Source organism: Pleurodeles waltl, chromosome 10 (assembly GCF_031143425.1).
Source record: "Pleurodeles waltl isolate 20211129_DDA chromosome 10, aPleWal1.hap1.20221129, whole genome shotgun sequence".
Classification (NCBI taxonomy): domain Eukaryota; kingdom Metazoa; phylum Chordata; class Amphibia; order Caudata; family Salamandridae; genus Pleurodeles; species Pleurodeles waltl.
The window spans coordinates 13660159-13687707 of NC_090449.1; the positions used below are offsets into that span (position 1 = coordinate 13660159).

A 27549-nucleotide genomic window follows, 5' to 3' on the forward strand; every position below is an offset into this window, starting at 1 on the left:
TTGCGTGTGTCTGTAAAACTGACGTTTGTTCTTGAATTTTTTTCCTGAATTTCGACCCTTTGTCCTGAATTTTTGTCCTGAATTTTGACCCTTTGTCCTGAATTTTTTGCAGTCCTGTCCAGAATTTGCCTCAATCCCAGGTGCGGCTGGTGGAGATTTTGCTCAAGTCCGCGCTCCAAGCGGAGTGCGGAGTGGCAAAACTCTGCAAACTCTGCTGGTGGAGCAAAGTTTACCTCCCACCCCTAATGTAGATATGCTCAATGCTCCATGGAGAGTGGAAAGCACATTCAGTGGCAGGATACCCTTGCAGCTGAGAGTGTGCTTTACAAATACGCATAACACAGCATAACAATATTAGAAATGGATACAAATTTGAAATGGAGGAGTCTGAACACAATTCACATGTTAACAAGTATCTTTATTGTATGGCTGTAAACAAATATAGAGTTTTCACATCTCTTTACCTCCAACTGATCATTCACAGTACCACATATGCACGCACACGCACCACACCCACTCACACAAAAACTCAGACACACACTCACACACATGCACACACCCACAACATAGTAATATTGGTACAAGCGATGCTAGAAGCAGAGGTGAACTTTGCACAGGGCAGCACATGTCCACAAGGAGGTGTACTTGTCACAGGGTGGAGACCAGTGCTCCTGCAGCCACATGTTCAAGGTAGAGTGCACACCAACCAGGAGATCATTCCCACAAGCAGGACAGGTGGCTACTATCACAAGGAAGAGCACTTATTCACCAGAAGGGCTGTTCCCACACTTTTGTGAGGGAAGGCACATTTTTACACATTGATACACACACCTGCCCATTTTAAAGGACAACCCTACCAAATTCTACACACCACCCATATCCCTCAGGGTGGCCATTGTGCACCCAGTCAGACCCCCCTTTGGACCCATACTTCCTTTTTGACGGTCACCTAATGGGTACCTAATGGGTCCTCCACTTGGAGCAGATGTTCAGAGGGTGGAGATGCCCAAACCAGTTCTAACAGGGAAAGCTGCTGCCAAGAGCTGAATACAAACATGGGCTGGTGTGTCAGCTCCATAATGCAGCCTACACAAGCAGCATCCTTTCAGGGACCTCCCAAAACACACAGGGACTGGTTCATGCAACTCAATACTGATCTTTTCTGTCATGGGCCCTGGGCCCCATGTTACACCTTACTTTGAAATCACTTTTGGCAGGAAAAGTGTGCGTTTCATAAAACAAAAATAACATGACATAACTTGCTCTCCCACCCCAGCTGCATGGGCATCTGGTCCTTGTCTCCTGAAGATCCCCCCGAGTTCTGAGAGGGTGAGAAGCTGAGTGAGGGCAGCTACCGGATGTCACCCCGCGAAGGCCCTTAAGATGAAAGCCGCTGGAGATGTTCCTCCGTACAGTCTCTTTCATGCACCAGGAACCACATCTCTCAGAGAGGAACCCCACAAAGAGGGTGGGAGGCAGAGGTGGGGGAGAGAAGCCACAGGTGGGGGGAGAAGGGCTTGTATACAGAGAATGGGAGCCAGTGGGGGTGGGGTTGGCCAGGCATCGCCGGCTTTAGACAGCATGCAGACAGGTGTCACCACGAGCTCATGCATGAACATAGCGTCTGACAGGGAGCCCTCAAGGCGGGACTTCTCCGTTGTCATGTCTTCTGCTTCTTCCTGTTGGAGGAGACAACAATAAGAATTAGTAACACTCAGGGGTCCTTGAAGGAACGGACCAGAACCCCACAAAGACCCAAAACAACCTCCGTATGCCTTAAAAACGTAGCAGGAATTTCATGGTGAAAGCACAGAATCACCAAACCATAATACCACGAAGCACCAAACACCACCCTCCAACTGGAACAAAACGAAAAGCTTTAGAATAGTCTGCATTAAACAAACTTAGATCCACAGAGAGTCTAAACACCCACATGCTTCAAGAGGAGACTACAGGTTATATAGGAACAGCACAAGCAAACCAAGCATGAAAGCCACAACTCCCCAACCAGTCCCCAGGAGGAACAGTATTAAACACCCCTAGTTCCAGAATGGAATGAGCCAACACTGAACACAGTTAGTCCTCAGCCTCTCACCCAGACAGTCAAGCAATGTGGTGCCTTATTGATGACATCACACAATGAACCAACACTGAATGCCTTGACTCCTCAACCTCCCACCAGAGGGGCATACAATCATATGCCCCAGAGGTGTCTCTGTGGTATGAATCAAGACTTAAAATCCACCCCCCCCCCCAAGAGAGGCTAACACTGAAATGCCACAATTATGTCAACATGAAATGAATCAACACTGAATGCCTTGACTCCTCAACCTCCCACCAGAGGGGCATACAATCATATGCCCCAGAGGTGTCTCTGTGGTATGAATCAAGAGTGAAAACAGTGACTTCTCAAAATCCACCCCCCAAGAGAGGCAAACAATGAAATGCCACAATTATGTCAACATGAAATGAATCAACACTGAATGCATTGACTCATCAACCTCCCACCAGAGGGGCAAAAAATGTCCTAGAGGTGTCATCCTGGTATGACCCACCCCTGAAGACAGTGATTTTTTACTCCTCCTCCAGAGAGGTGAACAGTAGAATGCCCCATTGATGTCATCATGGAATATACCAACACTGAACCACATGACTCCTCAACCTCCCACAAATGGGCAAGCAATGAGAAGGCCTACAAGTGTCATCATGGACTGAACTAACACTGAACATCATGAGGCAGATTTAAGAAAAGTGGTGTTGCACCCAGTGCATTGCCACTTTCTTGCACCCTTTAGCGCCCCCTACTGCCACCATGTGTGCACCGTATTTAAAATACGGAGCACCATGTCACAGGATAGGGGGCAATAGCATAAATTTTTGATGCTATTGATGTACTGTTCACGGTTAGCGACAAAATGTTAGCGCTGACCCTGAACAGTACATAGGGGCCCATTGTAACCAATGGTGCGCCCCCTTTTAACGCCTGCTCCGAGCAGGCGTTAAAAATGCAGAAAAAATGGCAAAAAGAAATCCTTTAAATTTCTTTGTGCCATTTTTTCAGTCCTCCAGATGGGGGAACGACCCCCCCTTGCATACATTATGCCTGGCAATGGGATCAAATTCAACATTTTACAACACATTTTTTCACATAAAATTGTTAAAAAGCAAAAGATCTGGAAAAGCACTCATGAAATAGTCCACTACTCTCACGGTGCGAATTAAGCCTGCCTCTACCCAGAAGTGTTGCGGATTCATCTGACCTAGGATAATTTTCAGAGAATGTTTGCAAAATAGTAAATTTTTCAGCTGAAATTCCTTAAAATAACTTTCGAAAAAAAGCATATGAAACTGGTATTTTTAGTAAATTAGATTTTATGGGCCTATCGTTTATGATAGCATCGATCTCTAATTCTACATTTTATTTCCTTTTGTTAGGTGGAGTGTGCAAGCGCTCTGGCCTTTTGTAATCTATCTGTGAGCTTTTAACCACTCCCACTGCATGCCCATCACTTTCACTGGTTGCTTGGCTTGTCTTTCAAAAATCCTTTGTTATCATTGGTAAATGTTTTACGTTTTTCCCTCCTTGGGGCGGTTTTGTTACCACCTTTGCCATTGACCTTATTACATGGATAATTGCACATTTACCAATAAGTTTGACTGTGAGTGAACTCCTTTTTTCCTTTTGTGTCTCTCCTTCGTACTCATGGCGGCTGTGGTGCTTTAAATCGGCTCGCTTAAGTCAACTGTTTTACTTTTCATTTTCAATTTTAAGTGGCAAGAAAAGTCCAGTTAGGAATTCACAGTGCCAATTGCTCTAACTCGAGCAAACGTGAAACCCATTGCATTGCAAATGCTTGTTTTGACATCTTGTCCCTTCCAAGTACATTATCCAGCATGTGTTACAATTGAAACTTTCCTTGAAAGGGGCAGAGTGGGAACATACAAATGCTACTTCTGTCTCCTTTAGGAACACAGCCTTCCACTTAAAATGAGGTCGAACATAAAGATGGGTGGAACGGACATCTGTTTTTATTAGTCAATGTCTAATTTCTGCCTTACTCAAGTCAAGCCTTACGGGGCATATTTTCGAGAGGCTTTTGCTGCTGATACATCACTTTTAGTGACCCAATGGCAGCGCAAACCTTGCAACCACATCTATGAGGCCACGCAAAGTCACTTTGCGTGGCTTTGAATGGCCTTATAGATATGGAGCAAGGCAAGTCACTGCGTTGCCTTACTCTGTGTTTGTGTGTTTGGAGGCGTTACATAGGCGTTGCCCTGGGTTTTCCCGAGCGACACCCATGGATTTTGACATTCCCAGATTTACAAGGCCCTGGAACCTGGGAATGCATCAGAACCTTATGGCTCCCAGGGGAGGAGCAATGAGAAGAAATACCTTTATTTATCCTTGTTTTCTCCTCTTTCTATGTGTGCTGCATCCTGCAACACACACAGAAAGAGGAAAAAGCCTCCCAGGATTGTTTTTGTGCAGGAAGGTGTCCCTTCCTGCACAAAAACAATCCTGCATGCAACGCAGGCACCTGTGCACCATGCTGCCAGGATGCCTGTGCTGGCGCCAGGCAGAGAAAACGGCACCAGCGCAGGGGAAAGGACAGGAATGCGTCATATTGCATAGATTCGGAGCATTCCTGCCCTTTCCTTTGGCGCAGGGCAGAACAGCGGGCTGGCTTTATGCGCTGCCCTTTGTCAAAGGCTCATAAATGTGGGCCTAAGAGTAAAAGTCCACACAAGATAAGTGGGACCCGACACTGTGTGGACCACGCCACAATTCCTCACTCAAGGTATGCATTCATATGCTAGTGCGACACAGCGGCAGTGTTGTTTATCACAGAAAGCTAAAGCCTCCTATCTTGGCTCGGCAGACCACTGCTCCTGAAGCTGACCATTCACATCACTGAAATATGTATACTTTTCTTTTCTAGGGTATGTGCCACTGGTACCACGCACGATGCATGCATTGTTGAAAACAGCTACTGGCTTGTTTTGCATCACAAAAGGTGACGGGAGAAATGCTTGAAACAGTCTAAACCACTGGCATTTTTTCAATCTGCATATCACGCCATTTTTTTCACCCACTGTGCCATTGTAGAAGAAGGTCAAATTCAGGCAAATCATTCATAGTCCTGCTCCAATAGGAACAGTCCATCCTGAACTGCCAGGTGAAGTTCCCAATAGAATGGACAGAAACAGCACAAGACCGGTTTCGGCTTTGTAAGGAGGTATATCGCTGCTATCAATCCGGTGTCACAGCAAGCACGGTACCTGGTCTAGGCATACCCTTAGCCATTTAGGGTGTCACATCAGGAAGGGAAACAGGGATTATGATGTCAAAACGGTGTAAACAAGTTCTGAGTACCACCAGACCTCTGCTACAACATGAAAAGTGATTCTATGTGATGTTATTAGGTGACCAAACCATATATGCCACAAAGCCCCCAATCCACTCTGCTGCTACCCCCTCATCCACAGAGGAGAGCAGGCATTCTGTGGAGTTAGAGTGGAAGAAACCAACCCTGGTCACCCCAAGAGTTCTACGCACCACCCCGCCTCGCTTCAGCTGTGTGCTGCTGTTAATGCACCCAGTGTTTAATTTGTAAAAAGAAAAGTAATTGGCAGGACCCTCGTCAGGAGGTGACTGCAGCTCACACCACCCACCGCCCACCGCCCCTGCCAGTAACAGAACCAACACAACTGCTGACCATCACAGTCTTGTAAAGGTGACAACTCAGACAATTCTAGGCCATATAAGAATGGATTGAGAGGCAAGTCAGAGTCATTTTTAATGTAAATTGACATAATAATTAACTGTTGTTGTGTTCATCTCTAAATTAGCCAAACAGTGCCGCCTTGTGGCAGACTGTCATAAGCACCAATGTTGACAATTAAGTGCCAAAGCTGAGCACTGGAAGCCACGGCTCAAATTAAGCACTGAATGCACCTAGTCACGGATGTGTATACACCAAGGACTGTATGCGACCACGCCTCACCTGAGGAAGTAAAAGGCATTGTGCTTTTTCACAATTAAATGAATCAACTATAAACAAACTGCCCCTTCATACTCTCCTTAGTAAACCTTTTGGGACTCTCTGAATGTGATATTTTGTGTAATCCAATGTTGAAGCATCTTTTAGATGTTTTTCATCTCATTATTTTTACTTTGAATTTTTTATAGTTATTGTTTCTGACCTCTGTTTGCTAAGACACATCTCCACAAGGCCCACATTGAGTCAATGTGAAGTTACCTCTCTTCACGATGTGCGGACACCGCCTGCTAAATCGTGAGCGAGGGAAGCGAGTAGAAGAAAACCCAAGCTTAATGCGTTATGGAACTGCCAGGTGCGCTGTCCTCACCAGGCTCTATTTGACCAACACCTCCCGTCACAGCTTCAAACATGGTCCACGATCCTATTAATACAACACGTAACCAACAAGCAAAGCCAGGAGTCACAAGTCCACCCAGTCACCCTCCAACTCGGCTCGACCCCACCTGGATCAATGAGGAAAGAGCAGGTGACCCAGCTGTGTGGCACAGACTCAGAACATGAACTTTAAATCGAAGTTCACTGTCTGCAAATGTTGTGGAGGACTTGCGGGGCAAACAGTAGAGTGAATATGGAGCTGTAATGAGAAGGGGCTGTCTGAACTGTGGCCACTCCAGATGATGCTGTCTGTGTTTCCCTAGCCTTGTTCCTGTAGTTTCTCCTGCTTCTGAGTACCACGTGACGTGTGTCAAACTCTCAAACTCCCTTCCTCTGGGGTCAACCCACACTTGAGCCTCTTGTTACTTAAAAGAAAGTTACCATAATCTTGTTGTGATCCATCCACATATGTGTCCAGGACAGTGTTGGAGTTCAGTAGGTTGTTCAAGCTCTAGGCACCCTTTCCTGCCAGGGGAAACTCCTTAGAACTTATAAGTGTTGGGAGCTGTGTCAGTGATCTGCTCAAGGTAAGCTCCCTGCACCTGCGGTCTCTGCCACCCCAGACCTGAGGCCACAGTACTGCCACACAGATGGATTGGCACAGAAGAGAGATGGAGTGGATTCAGGTGGTGAACGCACATTATCTATCTCACGCTACATAGGGCATGTAGGTGGCCTGAGACACAGATGTGGATGCAGCTGCTCATCAGCACATTCCACCCTCCTCTCAACCAAGCCAACAGTCCCATCAAGGGAGGCAGCTTCAAACTATGCCAGCCGGCACGGAGGGCACCTGCAGAAGTGCCATTCTCCTGGCTCTGTACTAACCTCCCTGTTGAGAAGGCCAAGAGAAGACATTGGGCCTGATTTAGAGTTTGGAGATGGGGTTATTCCATCACAACATGAAGGATATCCCGTCCCCCGTACTACGATGTCCATAGGATATAATAGGATCATAATGCGGTGGACGCAATATTCGTCACATTTGTGACGGAGTAACCCGTCCACCAAACTCTAAACCAGGCCCAGAGTTCCACTGTGAAACATCTTCCATGTACAGCGCGTCTCCCGGAGGAGTGATTACAGACAGAGAAAGGACATACTCACCTCCCATCAACGTCTCGCGCGCTACTCTCCTGGAGAAGCCTCTGCCGACGCCTCCTCCACGTCCGCGCTGTGGCCCATCTTGGAAATGTGGCGTAAGAACGAGGTGGCATTGAAGGCTCTCTGCAACAATGAAAGGGAACAATGTCAAGTACTATATTTGGACTGATCAGGAGTGTGAGTACTCTGAGGAGGCTTTTGGTTTGCTGATCACCTTCCCAGGATTGTCTCTGTGACATAGTAGATGTAAAAAATTGTGCATAAACTAAATAGTGGAATTCCTGGTGGCGGTGCCAAGTGTGACTGTCTCTGCGCCCGCTGCTAGACTGCACAGCTGTCTCTTCGCATAGTGTTCCAATGTTGGGTTTATATTACATAAAGAGGCGTCATTGAGCTATTCTGTGGACATCTGATGCTTCTTGTAACGTCAGTTGAAGTTTTTTACAGTGACAGGGAATAGTCTGTTCTTAAGTGACCTCTTGTGATGGGGACAGCCACAGCCTTTCTTCTGTGAGAAGTCCCAGACAGCTGCCCGCACAGCAGCTCTAGAGTGCAGTCAAGCAGCCATGGGTCTGGCTTTAATACCAGCCTGATATCAGACATCGCAGGGAAGTCCATCGCTATCCAGAAGTGTTAGAAGGATTCTCCCGCCAGGTATTTAGCATTTCAAATGGAAGCAAAGGATTAACTTTAGGGTATATTGTCCCCCACTCAGTGGGCTAATAGCCACGTTTTAAAGAGCAATTCTTAAAAGAAACTCATGAAATATTTGGGATACTCCAGGGTCTGGCAGAGGTCCCTGGAGCATTATTTCTCTGCATCAGTAAACCATGCATGTGTCTATGAAAATAGTGCATGCTTCTCCCAAGAATTCCTGAAAGCAGGTCATTGCCCAGGCCTTCCCTCATTCAGAGCAGTAAGCCAGTAGACTGGGTGTCCATCCCCTTGGCATCCAATGTTATGTGCAGTTCCTTCTGCCTTCAATGTCTGCATGCATTAGTCACTGTGCATTCACTCTTTGCATGCATTTGTTACTCTGCATGCATTAGTTATGTGCATGCACTGTATGCATGCATTAGTTACCTTGCATGTGCTGTCTGTATGCATTAGTTACCATGCTTGCACTGTTTGCATGCATTAGTTACCGAGCATGGACTGTCTGCATGCATTAGTTGCCGAGCATGCACTGTCTGCATGCATTAGTTACTGTGCATGCAGTGACTGTATGAAATAGTTACTGTGCATGCACTGTCTGCATGCTTTAGTTAACATGCATGGACTGTCTGCATGCATTAGCTACTGCACATGCACTACCTGCATGCATTAGTTACTGTGCATGCACTGTCTACATACTGTGCATGCACCATCTGCCTGCATTAGGTACCGTGCATGCACCACCTGTATGCATTAGCTACTGCATATGCACTGTCTGCAAGCAATAGCTTCTACATGTGCACTGTCTGCATGCATTGGCTACCCCGCATGTACCGCCTGCATGAACTAGCTACTGTGCATGCACTGTCTGCATGAATTAGCTGCTGTGCATGCACCTTCTGCATACATTAGCTACTGTGCATGCACCATCTGCATGCATTTGTTACTGTGCATGCACCATCTGTATGAATTAGTTACAGAGCATGCACCTTCTGCATACATTAGCTACTGTGCATGCACCATCTGCTTGCATTACTTCCTGTCCATGCACCATCTGCATGCATTACTTACTGTGAATGCATCATCTGCATACATTAGTTTCTGTGCATGCACCATCTGCAATCATTACTTACTTTGCATGCACCATATGCATACAGTAGTTACTATGCGTGCCCTCTTTACATGCATTAGTTACTGTTCATGCACCATCTGCATGTATTAGTTACTGTACATGCACCGTCTGCATAAAGTAGCTACTACGCATGAAGTATCTGCATGGATTAGTTACTGTGCATCCACCGTCTGCATACATTAGTTACTTTGCTTACACCATCTGTATGCATTAGTTATTGTGCTTGCACCATCAGCATACAATACTGTGCATGCACTGTTTGCCTGCATTAGTTACTGAGCATGAACTCTCTGCATACATTAGTTACTGTGTATGCACTGTCTGCCTGCATTAGTTAATGTGCAAGCACCATCTGCATATATTAGTTACTGTGCATGCACTGTCTGCATGCATTAGTTACTATGCATGCACTGTCTACATACATTGGTTACTGTGAATGCACTGGCTATATACATTAGTTACTGTGCATGCACTGCTGCCTGCATTAGTTACTGTGCATGCACCATCTGCATATGTTAGTTACTGTGCATGCACTGTCTGCCTGCAATAGTTACTGTACATGCACCATCTGCATACATTAGTTACTGTGCATGCACCATCTGCCTGCATTCGTTACAGTGCATGCACCATCTGCTTGCATTACTTCCTGTCCATGCACCATCTGCATGCATTACTTACTGTGCATGGACCGTCTTGATGTACTAGTTACTGTGCATGCACAGTCTGCATAAATTAGCTGCTGTGCATGCACATCTGCATGGATTAGTTACTGTGCATGCACAATCTGCATACATTAGCTGCTGTGCATGCACATCTGCATGGAATAGTTACTGTGCATGCACCACCTGCATACATTAGTTACTCTACTTGCACTGCCTGCCTGCATTAGTTACTGTGCATGCACAATCTGCATACATTAGTAACTGTGCATGCACTGTCTAACTGCATTAGTTACTGTGCATGGACTGTCTGCCTGCATTAGTTACTGTGCACGCACTGTCTGCCTGCATTAGTTACTGTGCACGCACTGTCTGCCTGCGTTACTCAATGTGCATGCACTCTCTGCATATATTAGTAACTGTTAATGCGCTGTCTACCTGCATTGGTAACTGTGCATGCACTGTCTGCCTGCATAAGTTACAGTGCATGCACTATCTCCATACATTAGTTACTGTGCATGGACCGTCTGCATGTATTAGTTACTGTGCATGCACCACCTACATACATTTTGTACTCTATTTGCACTGTCTGCCTGTATTAGTTACTGTGCATGCATTGCCTGCCTGCACTAGTTACTGTGCATGTGCTGCCTGCCTGCTTTAGTTAGATTGATATTGGTGAAGTTGATTTGTTGCTCAGAATAGCACCTTCTGATGAAGAAGCGGGCTTTACAAAGGTTAATCAACCCTTGATGAATAGGGGGTACAGGGTAAGAGGGGGCAGGAGCCCACATCAATCCATAAGTGAGGCCACAAGGAGTTTATCAGGTCTCACAATTTGATTTTAATGGGTTTGGCAGATTTGCCTTATGGTGCGAGGTCAAGGGTCACTCTGTTGATGACGTGCTGCTGTGTATAAGATGGGCTTTCATTAAGGTGCTTGTGGACACATTAAACAATGTGACCTTAGTCCACGTTCACAGGATCTCAAACACGCCTCATTGTACTCAGCACAAGATGGTTAAAGTGGTCAATGGCCTTTGCAGAGGGCATTAACCAGTGTTAATCTCCTGCTCCACTATAAAGGACCATGTGAGAAGGGTAATAGCTCATACCCAAAACCAATGGGGCAACAAGGATATCAGCTGCCCCTCTAATCTTCCCCAACACAGGCACAAACACCACCCACTGGCTCTGGTAAGGAACCAAAAGGACAAACTGACAGGTGAGGACAGCAGAAACCAGAGAGAGGAGGCAAAGTTGAAGAAGGGAAAAGGGGAAAGAAAGCGTCAGGCGACAGAAAGCAGGAGAGGGAGAGAGGTGCTGTAGGGCGGGTGGAAGAATCGATGAGGTCTGTGTTGAGTGTTATATACACAGTCACTAGTAACAGAATTATCCACCTAAATCTACAACACATTCTATGTTTTGTGTCCAAACGGCACAGTATCAAGATATTTAGGGCCTAATTAGATCTCGGCAGACGAGTTACCCCATTACAACGGTGACGGATATCCTGTACCCCGAAATCTAAATCCCACAGGATAGAATGGGATTTAGATTTCGGGGTACAGGATATCTGTCAACGTTGTGACGGAGTAATCCATCCGCCAATATCTAAATCAGGCATTAATTTTTTATTATTGTGCTGTCATTGTAACGTAGCAAAAGTATTGAACAACCAAAATATCCACAATGACAAAAGGTATGATAAGTACAGTTAAGAATTGTAAATCTAGAAGTCTGCTTTATAGAAAAATACACCCTCAATAAATTAATAAATAAATATAAACTTTTAATCTCAATATTTTGGTTCCCAATATTTTTGCTGTACTATTATGTAAACATGATTTTAAAACCTCGATGTTCTGTTGTGTATTCATTCGCGAGACATGCTGTCTTCCTTCTAAAGACAGGAGGCCTCCAATGATCGATAATACACATTTTGTTCACTATTATGTAGAACGTCACTGCTGTTTCATAGAGCACTTTGGAGCATACATTGCCTTCCCATCTGAGTTCAGGTCTCAGTTGACTTTGAATGAGGCATCTAGAATGTTCCCACCTCTCTAACTTCTCACATCCCCTTCCAACTACGACACTACTCAAAATACGTGTCAGAGGGCCTTATTTAGTGTTTGACAAAGGACGTCACTCTTTCACAAACGTGACTGACATCCCGTCTGCTGTATTACGATCCCATTATATCTTACGGAGATTGCAACACGGCCGACGGAATATCGGTCACGTTTGTGATGGATTTTTCCATCTCCGATATCTAAATCCACCCCTGAGTGTTCATCATTTGTCATCAGGACACTGGCTACAGAAACGGCTTAGACATCTCTCATTGTACACACAGGAAGGTAGGTGGCCCTTCCACCATCTCTAACCTCTTCTGGATTCTTCTTCGGATAACCAAGGGCAGAAATAGAGAGCCCATTAGGCCCAGCCAAGTAAGGCACTGGGGGTGATGTTAAAAAACCATGAGATCATGGCACTCATGCGCCCTGACATGTTTACACTGCTCACCCACCTTCCATTTAATCGCCCTCCCATGGTGTTCCCTTTCACTCTCACCTTCCATTGAGTCCGTGCAAAGTTCTTCTGTATCTGTTCACTGACGGATCCGTGGATGTCCCTGTCGAGAGCGGTGTCACCAGAGATCCTGTGGAGAGACAGGAGTAAGGGCAGAACTCATGCCAGCCATGCGTGCCCAGGTAAAGGGGCTGTGCTCCCTGCACCTACAGGACTATAACACATGCATCAATCTCTCTAAACTACCAGATCACAAATGTTTGTAAAAGGAAAGCCAGGACTGGAGTAAGTTATGTCCAGTGGCAGAGACTCCCTATTTCCTGTGAGTGCTGCTTTTGAGGTCTCCATCTGCGATCACTTTGAGCTCCCACTGCTTTTACTCCTTGGTCTTCAGTAATTCTGTGTTTGCTCTTATAAGAATCGTGGTTAAGCCAGATTTGTGGTAGCTGAGGGGTGATGGTAAGGAGGCGCTTACATTCTTATGAGATTCAATTACCTAAATTTACAGGCTCATCTTTCTCAGGCCTAGCATCTCATCTCTTTGGATGGACCAGGAGGAATCCTCTATTGGAAGGAAGAATGGATGATGGGAAAGCTGGTATTGCAGAGAACCTGACCCCTGGTCCATCCATGGAGGTGAAATGTTAAACCCAAAAAGATGGGTCATCAGGCAGGGGGAGCTGCACACCTGACCTCTAACCATCAGTTGGAAGTCCATTATATTTATAAGCTTCACACTTCTCTGATCAATACTTTGATGTCCCTTGATAGCAGAGAGGCCTATACGTTCCTGGTTAAGGGTGGGCGGAACGCGCAGAGCTTTACTGCGTGGAATTCCATGGAGTTTCATGAAAACTCCGAGAGGCTTCGTGGAGTTTCGCCCACTTGGCAGAACCACACAGTAGTTAAAGATTGTGCAATGGAGCCACCAAAGAAGAGCTTGCGAATCGAGGGGCAGAGTCTAGCCTCACCTTAAGGTGCAGTGGCCAGCAGCAGCAGCAGTGGGTGCAGGTGAGCACCCCAGAGCACGGCTCGGAGCACTGCGCGCGCCAGTAGCAGCAGCAGTGGGTGCAGGTGAGCCCCCCTGAGCACGGCTCGGAGCACTGCGCGCGCCAGCAGCAGCAGCAGCGGGTGCAGGTGAGCACCCCTGAGCACGGCTCGGAGCACTGCGCGCGCCAGCAGCAGCGGGTGCAGGTGAGCACCCCAGAGCACGGCTCGGAGCACTGCACGCGCCAGCAGCAGCAGCAGCAGCAGTGGGTGCAGGTGAGCACCCCTGAGCACGGCTCGGAGCACTGCGCGCGCCAGCAGCAGCAGCAGTGGGTGCAGGTGAGCACCCCAGAGCACGGCTCGGAGCACTACGCGCGCCAGCAGCACCAGCAGTGGGTGCAGGTGAGCACCCCTGAGCACGGCTCGGAGCACTGCGCGCGCCAGCAGCAGCAGCAGTGGGTGCAGGTGATCATCCCTTGAGCACGGCTCGGAGCACTGCGCGCGCCAGCAGCAGCAGCAGCAGGTGCAGGTGAGCACCCCTGAGCACGGCTCGGAGCACTGCGCGCGCCAGCAGCAGCAGCAGTGGGTGCAGGTGAGCACCCCAGAGCACGGCTCGGAGCACTGCGCGCGCCAGCAGCAGCAGTGGGTGCAGGTGAGCACCCCAGAGCACGGCTCGGAGCACTGCGCGCGCCAGCAGCAGCAGCAGTGGGTGCAGGTGAGCACCCCTGAGCACGGCTCGGAGCACTGCGCGCGCCAGCAGCAGCAGCAGTGGGTGCAGGTGAGCACCCCAGAGCACGGCTCGGAGCACTGCGCGCGCCAGCAGCAGCAGCAGCGGGTGCAGGTGAGCATCCCTGACCACGGCTCGGAGCACTGCGCGCGCCAGCAGCAGCAGCAGCGGGTGCAGGTGAGCACCCCTGACCACGGCTCGGAGCACTGGGCGCGCCAGCAGCAGCAGCAGCGGGTGCAGGTGAGCACCCCAGAGCACGGCTCGGAGCACTGCGCGCGCCAGCAGCAGCGGGTGCAGGTGAGCACCCCTGAGCACGGCTCGGAGCATGCGCGCGCCAGCAGCAGCAGCAGCGGGTGCAGGTGAGCACCCCAGAGCACGGCTCAGAGCACTGTGCGCGCCAGCAGCAGCGGGTGCAGGTGAGCACCCCAGAGCACGGCTCGGAGCACTGCGCACGCCAGCAGCAGCAGCGGGTGCAGTTGAGCACCCCAGAGCACGGCTCGGAGCACTGCGCGCGCCAGCAGCAGCAGCAGTGGGTGCAGGTGAGCACCCCAGAGCACGGCTCGGAGCACTGCGCGCGCCAGCAGCAGCAGCAGTGGGTGCAGGTGAGCACCCCTGAGCACGGCTCGGAGCACTGCGCGCGCCAGCAGCAGCAGCAGCAGCAGTGGGTGCAGGTGAGCACCCCAGAGCACGGCTCGGAGCACTGCGCGCGCCAGCAGCAGCAGCAGTGGGTGCAGGTGAGCACCCCTGACCACGGCTCGGAGCACTGCGCGCGCCAGCAGCAGCAGCAGTGGGTGCAGGTGAGCACCCCAGAGCACGGCTCGGAGCACTGCGCGCGCCAGCAGCAGCAGCAGTGGGTGCAGGTGAGCACCCCAGAGCACGGCTCGGAGCACTGCGCGCGCCAGCAGCAGCAGCAGCGGGTGCAGGTGAGCACCCCTGAGCACGGCTCGGAGCACTGCGCGCGCCAGCAGCAGCAGCAGCGGGTGCAGGTGAGCACCCCTGAGCACGGCTCGGAGCACTGCGCGCGCCAGCAGCAGCAGCAGCAGCAGCGGGTGCAGGTGAGCACCCCTGAGCACGGCTCGGAGCACTGCGCGCGCCAGCAGCAGCAGCAGCGGGTGCAGGTGAGCACCCCAGAGCACGGCTCGGAGCACTGCGCGCGCCAGCAGCAGCAGCAGTGGGTGCAGGTGAGCACCCCTGAGCAGGGCTCGGAGCACTGCGCGCGCCAGCAGCAGCAGCAGCGGGTGCAGGTGAGCACCCCTGAGCACGGCTCGGAGCACTGCGCGCGCCAGCAGCAGCAGCAGCAGCAGTGGGTGCAGGTGAGCACCCCAGAGCACGGCTCGGAGCACTGCGCGCGCCAGCAGCAGCAGCAGTGGGTGCAGGTGAGCACCCCAGAGCACGGCTCGGAGCACTGCGCGCGCCAGCAGCAGCAGCAGTGGGTGCAGGTGAGCACCCCAGAGCACGGCTCGGAGCACTGCGCGCGCCAGCAGCAGTGGGTGCAGGTGAGCACCCCTGAGCACGGCTCGGAGCACTGCGCGCGCCAGCAGCAGCAGCAGGTGCAGGTGAGCACCCCTGAGCACGGCTCGGAGCACTGCGCGCTCCAGCAGCAGCGGGTGCAGGTGAGCACCCCAGAGCACGGCTCGGAGCACTGCGCGCGCCAGCAGCAGCAGCAGCAGCAGTGGTGCCCAGCGCCAGTTTAATGAGAGGCCGCATGACATGGTTTACAAACCCACTCTGCTCTGTTATTACCTTTGGCTTGAAAACCAGACCAGACTAGTCAAAGGAGATTTACACTGCATGATGACGTTTGCCTAAACTCGTCCTGGGAATTTGGCGACACTTCATTATGGGCCAGCACATACGCAATGGTTATTTCTAACACTAAACTGTGAACCTTTTATTTGTAGGAGCATGCTGGTGGTACACTGGAAACAAATGTGCTCATGTATTGTAGAGAGAGCCCACAACCTTCAGTGTAAACAGGTATCTCACTCTAAACAAAACCCCCTTCTCATTACACACAGAAGAACTTGAGCCAGCCACCCTAGATCCCTCTCCCCAAACCATCTGACACAATCAGTTGCCACTCATCCTCCTAAACGTGGCAGTTCCATGAGACTCATGGGACTGACAGCTACGGCGAGAAGGCAGGGGCAGTGGTACCGAGGTATCGTCCGGGTGCGCAGGACGGCAAGAGCTGGGCCATGCAGAAGCCGGTCTCAGGCCAGGGTTAGCAGGACACTGGGCCATGGGTTCTGTCTGCACCCTGGATATGAATGGGTTCCCTGTACCTTGGGATGATGCTGGGGCCCGGCGGAGGGAAGGACAGACTGTGCAGAGGTGAGAACGGGCCGCACTCTACTAATGCGGTGCCTGCTATTCCCTGGGACCAGCTGCCGGCTCCGCACTGATGTCTGACTCTCTTCTTCCCTCAGCTGACGGGCGGAACCTCAATCAGTCAATCAATCACAGCATTTGTAAAGCGCACTACTCACCCGTGAGGGTTTCAAGGCACTGGGGGGTGGGAGCATCAGCCAGTTGTTCACCACAGCACATGACACGTGATCGTGCAACGTCAGATGCGCGCTGAATAAGTTGAATACACAACACTACAGTCAGTTGGGAGAGGTGTGCGCCGGTAAACTCTGCCATGTGGTGTTAAGTGGAGTTTTTTGCCGAACTCTGTGCTCCAAGTAGAGCGGAGAGTGGCAAAACTACGTAAACTCCACCAGCGGAGCGGAGTTTACCACCCACCCCTAGTCCTGATGAATGCCCATACGATTCAACTGGGGGTGCTTACTGGGCAGAAACATGTTGACCTCTCTCTGAAGGTTGAATTAATCTCTACCTCGTATTAACATACCAGTGGGGATATACTAAAACTTCTCTTTGTCCACCAATGGGTAAATTTAAACCATGCCCACTCACCGCTGTAGTCACCGCCTCACACAATACCCAATATTGCTTTTCAAGAAGCACCCATCCAGCTACCACCCCTGACAAGACCTCACGAGCTCCTGTACATAAAGGTACCGGCTTGCACCAGGAGCGACCGGGGACAGGAGGGGCGCGATGATGAAGTATGCCATCGAAAGGTCATTGAGTACTTTTCATCTTATTAATAAAAGTCCTTATATTTGTTTTCAACAACTACTGTCATGTCTCATCATCTCTCAAGTCCTGAGCAAGGAGTGTTGTTAGTGGGTACTTTCTAACTATGAGACATGTGTATCCATCCTCCACTAAGGATCTCTAGTTGCTTTTCGAAATGTACTTGGATGATCTCCTGTACTTCATAGTTTTTGCATCAGATAAATTATCTTTCCTTAGAAATGTGCATTAAGTCTGTTTTTTTAATCATTTGATCCTTACCTATGTAGAACCTCGGTACATTTATCCAGGACATATGTGCGGGTCTTTGGATCCTGAAATTTGTGACGCGTATTTTGCATATGGGAACAAACTGAAGGAGATTTCAGTAGAGACAAACTTGATACTTGTAAAAATAAAAAATGACTTTTTGTCACTCTCTTTAGCAGTGTTAGAGAGTCCACATAAGGACGTCACATTTTCGGTCCGTCTCCCCATGAGTTCGCGCCTCATGTCGAGAGTAGGCTCTACGAGTGCTCCTGATGGCGGAGTCGTCACTGGCTCGAGCAGGGATGGAAAGCTTGTGAAAAGAGTTGCATGCTGGGCACTCACTTGATGGTCTGCCCACATGTTTTGGTGTAATAACCGCTAAGGCAGACATCCATGTAGTACATGGTGGTCTGTGATGGGGCTGAAGAGAAGTACCCTGAACATAGGGGAGAAATCTCCTCTCAGGGACACTTCTAATCCCCAAGAAGGCTGCACCAGCCAACCACACCATGTCAGAGCTATAACCTACCATGCTGCACCCACGTACTCTTATTGCAGCATAGACACCCAATGAAATTAAGCCACGTCAGAGATGATGCCATTTTGGGGTGTTAAACATTGCCTCGTTCATGTGGTCGTTTTGATAGCGTTAAACACCTTCTCAAAAAGTGCGTTTGATGGCACCTGTGACAGCAACAGAGCTCTGGATGGGGCTGGACTCACCATCCGTGGAATTCCACATGGAGAAGAAGTCAGTAATTTGGAGTGCGAGAAGCAATCACTAATGTTTAAGTTGACTTTCTCCACCACGGTTACCCGAAGCGGTGGTCCTGTCTCACTGGCACGTAACTGGCACTTCATAAGTGCATGACCTGAGGTCAAGCACCTCACTGGCACACCACCAGCACCTCACCAGTACTCAGCAGCTCCCTGAGGGCCGCTGGTCCTGAGGTAAAGCACCTCACTGGCACACCACCAGCACCTCACCAGTACTCAGCAGCTCCCTGAGGGCCGCTGGTCCTGAGGTAAAGCAGCTCACAGCAGTTCACCAGTACTCAGCAGCTCCCTGAGGGCCGCTGGTCCTGAGGTAAAGCACCTCACTGGCACACCACCAGCACCTCACCAGTACTCAGCAGCTCCCTGAGGGCCGCTGGTCCTGAGGTAAAGCAGCTCACAGCAGTTCACCAGTACTCAGCAGCTCCCTGAGGGCCGCTGGTCCTGAGGTAAAGCACCTCACTGGCACACCACCAGCACCTCACCAGTACTCAGCAGCTCCCTGAGGGCCGCTGGTCCTGAGGTAAAGCAGCTCACAGCAGTTCACCAGTACTCAGCAGCTCCCTGAGGGCCGCTGGTCCTGAGGTAAAGCAGCTCACAGCAGTTCACCAGTACTCAGCAGCTCCCTGAGGGCCGCTGGTTCCGGGGCTCCTTGGAAGGATGGAATGTGCATGTTGCTGTCATTTTAAGCCTACTTACAGTTGCAGAGGCCCAGGCTGCTAGACATCCTGTGCACACACCGGGGGGCAGTACAAAGCCCGACATCCCGCGCGCCTGTACAGTTCCCAACATGGTAAGAGCCAGACCCACGGCCATCAGCACAGACACCCCCAGGCACTTCCGAACCTCCCTGAACAATGGGTTCTAGACCTCATTGGAAACAAGACAAGGCCAGCGAACCCCGAACAGCCAGAGAGAGCGAGATGCCCACGAGGCAGCAGCGCGAACTCACCACGGATGCTGCAAAGCCTGCTCGCACGTCAGCCGCTTCTCCGGGTCCCGCTCCAGCAGGTGTCGGATGAAATCCTTGGCTGAAAAAAAGAAAACAAAACTCATCTTAAGATGTTCTGATTGGGGGATAGAACTATAACCCTCCCCCGGAACTACAGTCAGCTTCCTCCTCACTGCCCCCAACTGTACAACAGAAGAGTGAGGACCAGACCTCAGTGGAGCCAGCATCCTCCTCACTGCCCCCCAGGGACAACAAAAGAGTGAGGAACCAGACTTCAGTGGAGCCAGCATCCTCCTCACTGCCCCCCAGGGACAACAGAAGAGTGAGGAACCAGACTCTAGTGGAGCCAGCATCCTCCTCATTGAGCCCCACTGGACAACAGAAGAGTGAGGATCAGACTCCAGAGGAGCGAGCATCCTCCTCACCGCCCCCAGGGACGACAGAAGAGTGAGGAACCAGACTCCAGTGGAGCCAGCATCCTACTCACTGCCCCCCAGGGACAACAGAAGAGTGAGGAGCAGACTCCAGTGGAGCCAGCATCCTCCTCACTGCCCCCCAGGGACAACAGAAGAATGAGGAACCAGATTCCAGTGGAGCTTACATCCTCCTCGCTGCTAACAGGGACAACTTTAAGAGTGAAGACCAGACTCCAGTGGAGCCAGCATCCTCCTCACTGCCCCTCAGGGACAACAGAAGAGTGAGGAACCAGACTCCAGTGGAGCCAGCATCCTCCTCACTGCCCCCCAGGGACAACAGAAGAGTGAGGAACCAGACTCCAGCGGAGCCAGCATCCTCCTCACTGCCCCCAGGGACAACAGAAGAGTGAGGAGCAGACTCCAGTGGAGCCAGCATCCTCCTCACTGCCCCCCAGGGACAACAGAAGAATGAGGAACCAGATTCCAGTGGAGCTTACATCCTCCTCGCTGCTCACAGGGACAACTTTAAGAGTGAAGACCAGACTCCAGTGGAGCCAGCATCCTCCTCACTGAGCCCCAGGGACAACAGAAGAGTGAGGACCAGACTCCATTGGAGCCAGCATCCTTCTCACTGCCCCCCAGGGACAACAGAAGAGTGAGGACCAGACTCCATTGGAGCCCGCATCCTTCTCACTGCCCCCCAGGGACAACAGAAGAGTGAGGACCAGACTCCATTGGAGCCAGCATCCTTCTCACTGCCCCCCAGGGACGACAGAAGAGTGAGGAACCAGACTCCAGTGGAGCCAGCATCCTACTCACTGCCCCCCAGGGACAACAAAAGAGTGAGGAACCAGACTCCAGCGGAGCCAGCATCCTCCTCATTGCCCCCAGGGACAACAGAAGAGTGAGGAACAGACTCCAGTGGAGCCAGCATCCTCCTCACTGCCCCCCAGGGACAACAGAAGAATGAGGAACCAGATTCCAGTGGAGCCTACATCCTCCTCGCTGCTCACAGGGACAACTTTAAGAGTGAAGACCAGACTCCAGTGGAGCCAGCATCCTCCTCACTGAGCCCCAGGGACAACAGAAGAGTGAGGACCAGACTCCATTGGAGCCAGCATCCTTCTCACTGCCCCCCAGGGACAACAGAAAAGTGAGGACCAGACTCCATTGGAGCCCGCATCCTTCTCACTGCCCCCCAGGGACAACAGAAGAGTGAGGACCAGACTCCATTGGAGCCAGCATCATTCTCACTGCCCCCCAGGGACAACAGAAGAGTGAGGACCAGACTCCATTGGAGCCAGCATCCTCCTCACTGCCCCCCACGGACAACAGAAGAGTGAGGACCAGACTCCAGTGGAGCCAGCATCCTCCTCACTGCCCCACTGGACAACAGAAGAGTAAGTAACCAGACTCCAGTGGAGCCAGCATCCTCCTCACTGCCCCCCAGGGACAACAGAAGAGTGAGGAACCAGACTCCAGTGGAGCCAGCATCCTCCTCACTGAGCCCCAGGGACAACAGAAGAGTGAGGACCAGACTCCATTGGAGCCAGCATCCTTCTCACTGCCCCCCAGGGACAACAGAAGAGTGAGGAACCAGACTCCAGTGCAGCCCGCATCCTCCTCACTGCCCCCCAGGGACAACAGAAGAGTGAGGACCAGACTCCATTGGAGCCAGCATCCTTCTCACTGCCCCCCAGGGACAACAGAAGAATGAGTACCAGACTTCAGTGGAGCCATCCTCCTCCTCACTGAGCCCCAGAGACAACAGAAGAGTGAGGAACCAGAATCCAGTGGAGCCCGCATCCTCCTCACTGCCCCCCAGGGACAACAGAAAAGTGAGGAACCAGACTCCAGTGGAGCCCGCATCCTCCTCACTGCCCCCAGGGACAACAGATGAGTGAGTAACCAGACTCCAGTGGAGCGAGCAGCATCCTCACTGCCCCCCAGGGACAACAGAAGAGTGAGGAACCAGACTCCAGTGGAACCCGCATCCTCCTCACTGAGCCCCACTGGACAACAGAAGAGTGAGGAACCAGACTCCAGTGGAGCCCGCATCCTCCTCACTGAGCCCCACTGGACAACAGAAGAGTGAGGAACCAGACTCCAGCGGAGCCCGCATCCTCCTCACTGCCCCCAGGGACAACAGAAGAGTGAGGAACCAGACTCCAGTGGAGCCCGCATCCTCCTCACTGCCCCCCAGGGACAACAGAAGAGTGAGGAACCAGACTCCAGTGGAGCGAGCAGCATCCTCACTGCCCCCCAGGGACAACAGAAAAGTGAGGAACCAGACTCCAGTGGAGCCCGCATCCTCCTCACTGCCCCCCAGGGACAACAGAAGAGTGAGGAACCAGACTCCAGTGGAGCCAGCATCCTCCTCACTACCCCCAGGGACAACAAAAGAGTGAGGACCAGACTTCAGTGGAGCCCGCATCCTCCTCACTGAGCTCCACTGGACAACAGAAGAGTGAGGAACCAGAATCAAGTGGAGCGAACATCCTCCTCACTGCCCCCCAGGGACGACAGAAGAGTGAGGAACCAGACTCCAGTGGAGCCAGCATCCTCCTCACTGCCCCCCAGGGACGACAGAAGAGTGAGGAACCAGACTCCAGCGGAGCCAGCATCCTCCTCACTGCCCCCCAGGGACAACAGAAGAGTGAGGACCAGACTCCAGCGGAGCGAACACCCTCCTCACTGCCCCCCAGGGACAACAGAAGAGTGAGGAACCAGACTCCAGTGGAGCCAGCATCCTCCTCACTGCCCCCCAGGGACAACAGAAGAGTGAGGACCAGACTCCAGTGGAGCCAGCATCCTCCTCACTGCCCCCCAGGGACAACAGAAGAGTGAGGACCAGACTCCAGTGGAGCCAGCATCCCCCTCACTACCCCCCAGGGACGACAGAAGAGTGAGGAACCAGACTCCAGTGGAGCCAGCATCCTACTCACTGCCCCCCAGGGACAACAAAAGAGTGAGGAACCAGACTCCAGCGGAGCCAGCATCCTCCTCATTGCCCCCAGGGACAACAGAAGAGTGAGGAACAGACTCCAGTGGAGCCAGCATCCTCCTCACTGCCCCCCAGGGACAACAGAAGAATGAGGAACCAGATTCCAGTGGAGCCTACATCCTCCTCGCTGCTCACAGGGACAACTTTAAGAGTGAAGACCAGACTCCAGTGGAGCCAGCATCCTCCTCACTGAGCCCCAGGGACAACAGAAGAGTGAGGACCAGACTCCATTGGAGCCAGCATCCTTCTCACTGCCCCCCAGGGACAACAGAAAAGTGAGGACCAGACTCCATTGGAGCCCGCATCCTTCTCACTGCCCCCCAGGGACAACAGAAGAGTGAGGACCAGACTCCATTGGAGCCAGCATCATTCTCACTGCCCCCCAGGGACAACAGAAGAGTGAGGACCAGACTCCATTGGAGCCAGCATCCTCCTCACTGCCCCCCACGGACAACAGAAGAGTGAGGACCAGACTCCAGTGGAGCCAGCATCCTCCTCACTGCCCCACTGGACAACAGAAGAGTAAGTAACCAGACTCCAGTGGAGCCAGCATCCTCCTCACTGCCCCCCAGGGACAACAGAAGAGTGAGGAACCAGACTCCAGTGGAGCCAGCATCCTCCTCACTGAGCCCCAGGGACAACAGAAGAGTGAGGACCAGACTCCATTGGAGCCAGCATCCTTCTCACTGCCCCCCAGGGACAACAGAAGAGTGAGGAACCAGACTCCAGTGCAGCCCGCATCCTCCTCACTGCCCCCCAGGGACAACAGAAGAGTGAGGACCAGACTCCATTGGAGCCAGCATCCTTCTCACTGCCCCCCAGGGACAACAGAAGAATGAGTACCAGACTTCAGTGGAGCCATCCTCCTCCTCACTGAGCCCCAGAGACAACAGAAGAGTGAGGAACCAGAATCCAGTGGAGCCCGCATCCTCCTCACTGCCCCCCAGGGACAACAGAAGAGTGAGGAACCAGACTCCAGTGGAGCCCGCATCCTCCTCACTGCCCCCAGGGACAACAGATGAGTGAGTAACCAGACTCCAGTGGAGCGAGCAGCATCCTCACTGCCCCCCAGGGACAACAGAAGAGTGAGGAACCAGACTCCAGTGGAACCCGCATCCTCCTCACTGAGCCCCACTGGACAACAGAAGAGTGAGGAACCAGACTCCAGTGGAGCCCGCATCCTCCTCACTGAGCCCCACTGGACAACAGAAGAGTGAGGAACCAGACTCCAGCGGAGCCCGCATCCTCCTCACTGCCCCCAGGGACAACAGAAGAGTGAGGAACCAGACTCCAGTGGAGCCCGCATCCTCCTCACTGCCCCCCAGGGACAACAGAAGAGTGAGGAACCAGACTCCAGTGGAGCGAGCAGCATCCTCACTGCCCCCCAGGGACAACAGAAAAGTGAGGAACCAGACTCCAGTGGAGCCCGCATCCTCCTCACTGCCCCCCAGGGACAACAGAAGAGTGAGGAACCAGACTCCAGTGGAGCCAGCATCCTCCTCACTACCCCCAGGGACAACAAAAGAGTGAGGACCAGACTTCAGTGGAGCCCGCATCCTCCTCACTGAGCTCCACTGGACAACAGAAGAGTGAGGAACCAGAATCAAGTGGAGCGAACATCCTCCTCACTGCCCCCCAGGGACGACAGAAGAGTGAGGAACCAGACTCCAGTGGAGCCAGCATCCTCCTCACTGCCCCCCAGGGACGACAGAAGAGTGAGGAACCAGACTCCAGCGGAGCCAGCATCCTCCTCACTGCCCCCCAGGGACAACAGAAGAGTGAGGACCAGACTCCAGCGGAGCGAACACCCTCCTCACTGCCCCCCAGGGACAACAGAAGAGTGAGGAACCAGACTCCAGTGGAGCCAGCATCCTCCTCACTGCCCCCCAGGGACAACAGAAGAGTGAGGACCAGACTCCAGTGGAGCCAGCATCCTCCTCACTGCCCCCCAGGGACAACAGAAGAGTGAGGACCAGACTCCAGTGGAGCCAGCATCCCCCTCACTACCCCCCAGGGACAACAGAAGAGTGAGGAACCAGACTCCAGTGGAGCCAGCATCCTCCTCACTGCCCCCCAGGGACAACAGAAGAATGAGGACCAGACTCCAGTGGAGCCAGCATCCCCCTCACTACCCCTCCGGGACAACAGAAGAGTGAGGAACCAGACTCCAGTGGAGCCAGCATCCTCCTCACTGCCCCCCAGGGACAACAGAAGAGTGAGGACCAGTCTCCAGTGGAGCCAGCATCCTCCTCACTGCCCCCAGGGACAACAGAAGAGTGAGGAACCAGACTCCAGTGGAGCCAGCATCCTCCTCACTGCCCCCAGGGACAACAGAAGAGTGAGGAACCAGACTCCAGTGGAGCCCGCATCCTCCTCACTGAGCCCCACTGGACAACAGAAGAGTGAGGAACAAGACTCCAGTGGAGCCCGCATCCTCGTCACTGCCCCCCAGGGACAACAGAAGAGTGAGGAACCAGACTCCAGTGGAGCCAGCATCCTCCTCACTGCCCCCCAGGGACAACAGAAGAATGAGTACCAGACTTCAGTGGAGCCAGCATCCTCCTCACTGCCCCCGAGGGACAACATAAGAGTGAGGAACCAGACTCCAGTGGAGCCAGCATCCTCCTCACTGAGCCCCAGTGACAACAGAAGAGTGAGGAACCAGACTCCAGTGGAGCCCGCATCCTCCTCACTGAGCCCCACTGCACAACAGAAGAATGAGGACCAGACTCCAGCGGAGCCAGCATCCCCCTAACTGCCCCCAGGGACAACAGAAGAGTGAGGAACCAGACTCCAGTGGAGCCAGCATCCTCCTCACTGCCCCCCAGGGACAACAGAAGAATGAGTACCAGACTTCAGTGCAGCCAGCATCCTCCTCACTGCCCCACAGGGACATCAGAAGAGTGAGGACCAGACTCCAGTGGAGCCAGCATCCTCCTCACTGAGCCCCACTGGACAACAGAAGAGTGAGGACCAGACTCCAGTGGAGCGAGCAGCATCCTCACTGCCCCCCAGGGACAACAGAAGAGTGAGGACCAGACTCCAGTTGAGCAAGCAGCATCCTCAATGTCCCCCAGGGACAACAGAAGAGTGAGGAACCAGACTCCAGTGGAGCCTGCCTCCTCCTCACTGAGCCCCACTGGACAACAGAAGAGTGAGGACCAGACTCCAGCGGAGCCAGCATCCTCCTCACTGTCCCCCAGGGACAACAGAAGAGTGAGGAACCAGACTCCAGCGGAGCCAGCATCCTCCTCACTGCCCCTAGGGACAACAGAAGAGTGAGGACCAGACTCCAGTGGAGCCAGCATCCTCCTTACTGCCCCCCAGGGACAACAGAAGAATGAGTACCAGATTTCAGTGGAGCCAGCATCCTCCTCACTGCCCCCCAGGGACAACAGAAGAGTGAGGACCAGACTCCAGTGGAGCGAGCAGCATCCTCACTGCCCCCCAGGGACAACAGAAGAGTGAGGAACCAGACTCTAGTGGAGCCAGCATCCTCCTCACTGAGCCCCACTGGACAACAGAAGAGTGAGGACCAGACTCCAGCGGAGCCAGCATCCTCCTCACTGCCCCCCAGAGACAACAGAAGAGTGAGGAACCAGACTCCAGTGGAGCCAGCATCCTCCTTACTGCCCCCCAGGGACAACAGAAGAATGAGTACCAGACTTCAGTGGAGCGAGCAGCATCCTCACTGCCCCCCAGAGACAACAGAAGAGTGAGGAACCAGACTCTAGTGGAGCCAGCATCCTCCTCACTGAGCCCCACTGGACAACAGAAGAGTGAGGATCAGACTCCAGAGGAGCGAGCATCCTCCTCACCGCCCCCAGGGACGACAGAAGAGTGAGGAACCAGACTCCAGTGGAGCCAGCATCCTACTCACTGCCCCCCAGGGACAACAGAAGAGTGAGGAACCAGACTCCAGCGGAGCCAGCATCCTCCTCACTGCCCCCAGGGACAACAGAAGAGTGAGGAGCGGACTCCAGTGGAGACAGCATCCTCCTCACTGCCCTCCAGGGACAACAGAAGAATGAGGAACCAGATTCCAGTGGAGCCTACATCCTCCTCGCTGCTCACAGGGACAACTTTAAGAGTGAGGACCAGACTCCAGTGGAGCCAGCATCCTCCTCACTGCCCCCAGGGACAACAGAAGAATGAGGAACCAGACTCTAGTGGAGCCAGCATCCTCCTCACTGCCCCCCAGGGACAACAGAAGAGTGAGGAACCAGACTCCAGAGGAGCCCGCATCCTCCTCACTGCCCCCAGGGACAACAGAAGAGTGAGTAACCAGACTCCAGTGGAGCGAGCAGCATCCTCCCTGCCCCCCAGGGACAACAGAAGAGTGAGGACCAGACTCCAGTGGAGCCAGCATCCTCCTCACTGCCCCCAGGAACAACAGAAGAGTGAGGACCAGATTCCAGTGGAGCCCGCATCCTCCTCACTGCCCCCCAGGGACAACAGAAGAGTGAGGACCAGACTCCAGCAGACTTGTCTTATTAAAAAAACATGAATATATTGAATGCATTCGCATAACATGCCCTCTGAATCAGGGACAACTGGGGCACTGTACAGCCAGTGACAGTACTACTTGTAGGTGGTCTCGATGCTAGATGAAGATGTATTGATGTAGGGAACCCACAACTGGGGCACTGTACAACCATTGACAGTACTACTTGCAGGTGGTCCACGATGCTAGATGTAGATGTATTGATGTAGGGAACGCATAACTAGGACACTGTACAGCCATTGACAGTAGTACTCGCTGGTGGTCCACAATGCTAGATGTAGACACATTTGATCTAGGGAACCCATAA

General features: G+C 52.4%; 1 protein-coding gene across 3 annotated transcripts in view; it reads right to left on the reverse strand.

The window, feature by feature from the left end:
• Window positions 1-397: 397 nt before the first annotated feature.
• The window catches only part of PNCK (pregnancy up-regulated nonubiquitous CaM kinase), a 223459-nt gene continuing 196307 nt past the window's right edge, over window positions 398-27549 (reverse strand). For 2 of the 3 annotated variants that reach the window (XM_069209409.1, XM_069209410.1), the window contains 4 exons: window positions 19319-19397; window positions 12567-12654; window positions 7548-7667; window positions 398-1679 (listed from right to left, as the gene is read on the reverse strand). In XM_069209409.1, the coding sequence (XP_069065510.1) occupies window positions 7569-7667; window positions 12567-12654; window positions 19319-19397 (266 nt within the window). In that variant the 3' untranslated portion in view covers window positions 398-1679; window positions 7548-7568. The remainder of the gene's footprint in view (window positions 1680-7547; window positions 7668-12566; window positions 12655-19318; window positions 19398-27549) is intronic. The other variant, XM_069209411.1, reaches the window with a different exon arrangement.